At 47.3% G+C, this 7,462-nt stretch overlaps 1 protein-coding gene across 2 annotated transcripts in view; it reads left to right on the forward strand.

Moving 5' to 3' along the window:
* Positions 1-7,206, forward strand: part of NEK6 (NIMA related kinase 6) — a 56,821-nt gene extending 49,615 nt beyond the window's left edge. For both annotated transcript variants that reach the window (XM_039321462.1, XM_039321461.1), the window contains exons 9-10: positions 983-1,096; positions 5,337-7,206. In XM_039321462.1, the coding sequence (XP_039177396.1) occupies positions 983-1,096; positions 5,337-5,447 (225 nt within the window). In that variant the 3' untranslated portion in view covers positions 5,448-7,206. The remainder of the gene's footprint in view (positions 1-982; positions 1,097-5,336) is intronic.
* The last annotated feature ends 256 nt before the right edge of the window (positions 7,207-7,462 follow it).

A 7,462-nucleotide genomic window follows, 5' to 3' on the forward strand; every position in this document is an offset into this window, starting at 1 on the left:
GTCTGGGTGGGCTTCCCTGATTCGTCTGCATGGGCGAATTAGTGGAATGGGATGGAATGGAATAGGGAATAGAAAGAATAGAATAGAATAGAATAGAATAGAATAGAATAGAATAGAATAGAATAGAATAGAATAGAATAGAATAGAATAGAACAGAACTAAGGAATGGAATAGAATAGAGTAGAGTAGAGTAGAGCAGAATAGAATAGAATAGAACAGAAAAGAACTAAGGAATAGAATAGAATAGAATAGAATAGAATAGAATAGAATAGAATAGAATAGAATAGAACAGAACAGAACAGAACAGAACTAAGGAATAGAATAGAATAGAGTAGAGTAGAGTAGAGTAGAGCAGAATAGAATAGAATAGAATAGAACAGAACTAAGGAATAGAATAGAATAGGATAGAACAGAATAGAATAGAATAGAATAGAATAGAATAGAATAGAACAGAACAGAAAAAATAGAATAGGATAGAATAGAATGGAATGGAATGGAATAGATTCCAGTATCTGAGGGGCTGCCACAAAGAAGAGGGGGTCACATTATTCACCAAAGCACCAGAGGGCAGGACAAGAAACAATGGTTGGAAACTGACCAAGGAGAGTAGCAACCTGGAATTAAGGAGAAACTTCCTGACAGTGAGGACAATTAACCAGTGGAACAGCTTACCCCCAGAAATCGTGGGCGCTCGATCACTGGAAGTTTTTAAAAAGAGGCTAGACAGTCACTTGTCTGAGATGGTATAGGTTCTCCTGCTTGAGCAGGGGGCTGGATTAGAAGACCTCCAAGGTCCCTTCCAGCTGCTCTTCTATTCTGTCCTGTTCTGACTGTCCCAGCCAGGGATCCATTCCAGCCAATCTTCAAAGCATAGAGGTCTCATCAGCCAAACAATCTGGGCACCGCTTGCTCAGAGCGAAGTGAGCTTTAAGGCAGACCTCTTCCGCGGCGCCCCTCATTCCTCAAACTCTTGTCTTCCCAGATGGCAGCTCTCCAGAGCCCCTTCTACGGTGACAAAATGAACCTTTTCGCCCTCTGTCAAAAGATCGAGCAGTGCGATTACCCACCTCTGCCAGCCGAGCATTACTCCGAAAAGGTAAGAGAGATCCTGGCAGAATGCTCCCTTTTGCCTAGTATCGAAGTCTCAGTAGGGGGGGGTGGGGGGAGAAGCTTGCAAAGTCACGCCAGGAAAAACGAAAACGAAACACCTTAAAACTTTCCCTGTTGGTGTTTTATCCCAGCCTGTAGCCGTCCTTGTTAAAGGCACAAGGACCAAACCCCTGTTGATAAAACAGGCTGGAGACTTTAAAACAAAACAAACCCCTTTTAATATGGGTGACAAACCTGCCAAATAGTCCAAAACACAAACAGCAAAACTCAGTCCAAAGGAAGGAAATAGTCCACAGGAAACACGATGCAAACAAAAGAGTAGCCACAAGCAAGATGAACAGACCAGGATTCCAAGAAGCACTTTGCAAACGGTTGCCTTCAGCCACCAGCACCGCCCACCCCTCCTCTTTTTATACAGCACTCCTAAGGCGTTGCCTCTCAGTGCCTTCTCCTTTTACCCTGGAGTTGCCGTGTTGACTGCTGATTTACTCTCGCTAATTGACGACGTGTGTGAGCATCAATTAGCATGTCCATCAGGTGTGAGTCCTCCGAGTCTGACTCATTCTCCTCACACAGCTGAGCTTCATCAGGAACACGACTGGAGGGCCCAGGCTCTGCATCCAACCTTGAGTCCTGTAATTCATCAGAGCCTCCCTCTGCCCTTGATGGCCCTTCAAATGCCTCCTCCACCTCCTCCTCAGATTCCTCAGACTCCGCTGTTGGGAGCACAGGCTGGCACGGAATCATGACACTTGGATTGCTCAAGCTGGGCAGGTGGTCTTTGAAAGCAGGGAGGGTTCGAGGATGCCAGGGGAAGGAAGGAGGGCACAAGGAGGGCATCCTAGCTGGGTTTTACTTTCCCAGGTGTGTCGCCTAGCGTGGCCTCCAGGGCGATTTGGATAGCTCTCGTAATCTCATTAAGTTCTGGATCACTTCAAGTCAGGAATGGCTTTCCAGGAGGTTCAAAGGCCCAGCTTTGCTTGATCTTAATTGCTTGCGAAATGTACCCGGGGAATGCGAAGAGGGCATGCTTGGGGAGTTGGCTGGCTGCTGCTTTCCTGCGTCCAGCAAAAAAACAGAACCAGTTTGGACTTGGCAAATGCCGTTGAGATGGCTACTTCTTTGAAAGTCCACCAGCTGCTCTCCGTCAATGCAAAAGGGTGTTCTTCTCAGGACCCTGTTCCCAAAGTTCCCCTCGGATAGGCCTAGCCTCCTTAGGAAAAACCAGGATCTGGTAGCTTGTGCAGAATCCAGGTTGTCTCTGCAGTAAAAGCCACCTTGGTCTCCACAGCTGCTCACCTCTGGAAGTGCAAGAATCTTTGCTGCTCAGCTCCTGATCTATTGGCTTACTAATTTACTACTTACTATTACTAACTTTGGCCACCTAATGAGAAGGAAGGACTCACTGGAGAAGAGCCTAATGCTGGGAAAGATTGAGGGCAATAGAAGAATGGGACAACAGAGAGTGAGGTGGCTGGATGGAGTCACCGAAGCAGTAGGCCTGAGCTTCAATGGACTCCAGAAGATGGTAGAGGACAGGAAGGCCTGGAGGAATGTTGTCCATGGGGTCGCGATGGGTCGGACACGACTTCGCAGCTAACAACAACTACTAACTTAGCTACAGGGAGTCCTCAGCTTATGACTCTAATTGAACCCCTATTTTGCAGGTGTTGTCAATCAAACACCGTGATCATTGAGCAAATCCTTTGTCCCCGATGGGCGTTTTGCCAAATGCCCAAAATATCATTACGCGACTCCAGAGGTGTGTACAGCCATCGTAACTCCAAAAGTGGGTCATAGGTAGCCTTGGGGAGGTCCTACCTTTGAACAGTTGTTAAGTGAGGAGTTGTAAATTGAGGACTACCTGTCTTAACTAAATAATGTGGGCTTCCCATCACGTGGAATTTTGAAAGCGTTTGCTGATGCACAAACGGCCCGCTTCAGCCGTCCAGGTGACCCACAGACCTGACTGTGGGTTCCCTCAAAGAATATCCCTAGCCTTGGCCAACCGGTCATTCCAGCTCTTTTGGAATCTGCCTTGTGACAGGAGGAATTAGTTCCGGTTGATAGATGCCACTGCCTGCTTCTCCAGTTACGACCAGTTGCTTTCCCTCTGGCACTGCTGACCATACAATCCAGGGTGAGAAGACCGTACAATCCAGGGTGAGAAGACCGCTTGGCAGCTCCAAAGGGGCTTTGAGCAACCAGATCTGGAACGTGGCTCACTCAGGCATGGCGGAGGACGTTCACGATAGAGCGTCCGTCAGGAATTGTCTTGCTTCCTTGTCTTGTGTTCCACTGCCTGTAGAACAATTTGTGCAATTTGAGCATCAATATAGAACAAGGCAGTTGCTTGAACCTCTTACAGCTCCATCCAAATTGCCCTTCCCCCTCCTGCCCTCAGCCCTCCTATGCCATTGACCTCTGCCTGGAGAGCTTTGCCCGATCCACCAGGCCTGGATGTGGCACAGCCATCCTTCTAATTACCGTTGAAATCATTCCCTCTCTGGCCGCCGAGAGGAGAAGATCAAGCGGTTCACGGCTGTTTTTCCTCGGTGCCACAGGGTATATGCGCCGTTTCCTGGGGCTTGTAATTAAAAGCTCCCGGTCTTTCAAGTGGCAAATGAAAAGAGCTGAGGGGTGGCTGTTCTCCATCTCTGATTATGCGAGCAAAGGAGCAAGTAGGTCACCACGGAGCAGGATGTCCATCTCAAGTAGCTTCCCAGAAGCAAACTTTTTGCAAGGAGGAGCTTCCGGAGAACGAGTTGATTCAATCAGAAGATGCTGGGAAAACCTCTCTCTTCTTATGACCGCATGGCTCCCGCCCAATAAATATCTGGGAAGCGGCCCAAAGCCCTGTTTCGAATCCTGCCAGAAAAGCCAGCCAAGCATTCCTTGGGTTGGAGAACCTCTTGTTGGGTGTCCTCCAAGCATTCTCTCTCCTGGAAATTCTCTTTTTGTTTTTTAATAGATATAGAATGCTTTATTGGCCAAGTGTGGTTGGACACACACAAGGAATTGGTCTCTGGTGCAGAAGCTCTCGGCGTACACACCAACAACAAGTGATAAATCATGGTCATAATCACGAAATACAATCGTCATAAATCACAAGATACAGCCCCTAGTGAGAGTCATCGGATCCTAAATAAGAAATGAGCGTAAATCATAACAGGGTGCCAAATCAAAGCAATCAACCTGAATCGTAAGATACAAGCAACAAAGTGATAGTCATAAGGTGCTAAAGGAATAGGTAATAGGAACGATGAGAAGGATAATAGTCATACGGCCCTACTACGTGGTTTGACATCCTTGGGCGTAAGCCAATGTGGTGGGAATTAATTGTTTAGCAGAGTGATGGCACGGGGGGGAAAAAAACCTATCCTTGTGTTTAGTTGTTTTGGTGTCCAATGCTCTAGAGCAGTGGTTCTCAACCTGTGGGTCGGGATCCCATTTGGGGTAACAAACGACCATTTCACGGGGGTCGCCAAACAACGCAGTCCACCATTTTTTCCCCCCTTTTCCTTAGCTGTACTACTCCCTTTTATTCTATGGGCTTTTGAAAGCCAATAGAATAGACTCTCTTGAATAGAGTCTAATTCTATTGGCTTTCAAAAGCCAATAGGAATTGTCCACGCTGTCTCTGCCCTGCTGAGCCCGCCAAAAGTCCCATTCTGCAAACGGTGCTGCACCAGTTGAGTAGTCTTCATCTTACGACCGGTTAGGGGTCACGACATTAAAAAGGTTGAGAACCACTGCTCTAGAGTGGGAAGAAGTTGACAGAGTTTATGTTCAGGATGTGAGGGGTCTGAACATATTTTCATGGGCCTCTTCCTGGCTCGTGCAGTACACAGGTGGAAGGCAAGCTGGTGGCTTTTCTGCACTCCTAGCTATCCGTTGAAGTCTGTGCCTGTCCTGTTCGGTTGTTGTGCCAAACCAGTTATAAAGGTGACAGACTCAATAATTCCCCTCTAGAACTGTGTCAGCAGCTCCTTGGGTCGTCTGAGCTCTCCGAGTTGATGCAGGAAGAACATTGTCGTGCTTTTTTGATGACATTTTTGACGTTAGGTGTCCGTTTCAAGTCTTGAGCTACTATGGAACCTAGAATCTTGACAGTCTCTACTGTCGATTAGACTGTTGTGGTGGCTTTCCCCCCACACACACACACATCTGGATGGTCCAGAGGGATGGACCGTTGTGTGTTCACCACCCTCTTTCTTTCCTCACAGCTGCGGGAGCTGGTCAGCATGTGTATCTACCCGGATCCAGATCAGAGGCCCGATATTGGTTACGTGCACCAGTTAGTGAAACAGATGCACGTCTGGACGTCCAGCACTTGAAGCGTGGCTCCGCGCGCTGCAAGGAAAACGGTTTCCAGCTTAGTCTTACTTAACTTCTGTCTCAGACGAAACCAAACGGTGCCTCATCGAACTCAAAAAAGGGTTGGAGTTGAGCCTTCGTAGGAAGATCCTTCCATGATTTCTGTACAGGCGCCCGGCGGGTGGATCTGCTCCCAGCCACGGCGGCGCGATGCAGCAGCCAGCATGAGTTGCCTCTTCCGGAACCGGATAACATGTTACCGATGTAGATCTCTCTCTTTCTCTTTCTCTCTCTCTTTTTTTTTTTTTAAAAAAAGATCCTTTCTTCAAACCGTTGTGTGTAATCTAAGTTAGGCTATATAGCAAGGGTTTCTGATTGGTGTATTTTGACATACCCCTTGTATCTTAACTAATGTGAAATATTGGGAAAATTAATTCCTCTGGGAAATCACTTTAATCCTAACGTAAGAATTGCAATAGGGTTTTTTTCTGGGGGGGGGGGCTGTAATGTGTATAACTGCTACTTTGCTTCTTCTAGCAGTGGTTATTAGCGAGTTCAGTTTTTAGTTCATGTATTACCTTTTTTTTTTTTAAACAAACAGACATCCGACCTGCGTTTTAATTTGTATTTCCTTCTGTTGCAAGAAAAGTGGTATGGGATGAATTTTTTTTTTTCCTTACGCAAACCCTTAGAATGACTATTTTGCGGTGTGTGTTGTCAACTCTGGCTCCCGAGACCTGGGTGGGCTTCAAACCAAAGGAGTGTCGTGTTTTGTCATGTGTTTTTTTTTTTTCCTGGCTAAGAGATTGCCACGGCCGCTACGAGACTCCGTAGCCAATGACCGCTGGGTACCGTTCTATAAATCCCATCTCTAAGCAGGGTCGAACCCCTAAAATTCATGTGGCACCCCCACGGGCCACAAAACCAGGTAGGTCCAAAGGAAAACGGTTGTGAATTCCCTCCTTCTTTACTGTGAAAACTCATTTTACCAATGTGAATACATTTTTAAAACAAGCTGATCTGAAGGAAAAGAAGAAAGAAAAAAAAACCAGACTTAAGCGTTCTGGAGACGCAAGGCTTCAGTGTTTTAGACGGAGCCACTTCCGGGGGGATCACCATCCCTTGCAACCAGGATTCTCGGCCCCAGCTTCGGGAAGGGTAGCCATTAGCTTTTTTTTCTGCAAGCACTTTTTAGAAGGGGAGGAAACAGTGAGGGGGGGGGGGAGTTTCTCCTGGAAAGAAGATTAAAAGATACCACCTACCGGCAGGGGATTTGGGGTTTTTTTTGCATCTCCGGGGGCCTTTGAGAAAAAAAGCAGCGGTGCTAATTAAGTCCCCAGTTTGGAACAAAGGACTTTTAAGAACGGCTGCCCAAGTGAGAAGCAGGATGGGTGGGATGTGGGCTGATGGGAGGCCCAGGACGGATTTTTCTCGCCAAGACCCTGCAAGTGTCTCCCAACTGCTTAGGCTTACTCTTTCCTTCTTCCGAAAAGCTTTCCACTGCTTTGCAGGCGAGTTTGTGTGTGTGTGTGGATTGAGTGGGAACGCTACCTAGTTTTGGGGTACAACTTTGAAAACGTTTTGGGCTTAAAAAGATCGCTCTGCTCCACCTGACTGCACTCTCTCTATCTCTCACGCGCCACCGTTCAGGTCTCCTGTTAGTGCTTAAGTCGTCGTCCTTTCGCAGAAAAAGGGAAGCGGGGAAAAAAAAGGCAACTATGCATTTTTAGGCAAGACTTTCAACCATTTACCAAATAAAAGTTTCCTTTGTAAAAAAAAGAAAAGGGTCCGCTGAGTTGGCGCCGATGAAGGGCTTGAAAACCGGTATGCCCGTTGCGTCCCTCTTGACGTTGCTAAGCGGGAGAGTTGTTAAGTGAGCGTTGCCCCACTTTACGGCGTTCCTTGCCCCAGTTGAGTGGATCACCGCAATTGTTCAGCGAGTGACACGGTTGTAAAGTGAGACTGGCCTCCCCCTTAACTTAGCTTGGCACAAAGGCCGCAAAGGGGAACTCGCCTGACTGTCCCGGGATCCTGC

This window comes from Crotalus tigris, unplaced genomic scaffold, assembly GCF_016545835.1.
Source record: "Crotalus tigris isolate CLP2741 ecotype Arizona unplaced genomic scaffold, ASM1654583v1 scf7180000023746.1698619, whole genome shotgun sequence".
Taxonomy (NCBI): Eukaryota; Metazoa; Chordata; class Lepidosauria; order Squamata; family Viperidae; genus Crotalus; species Crotalus tigris.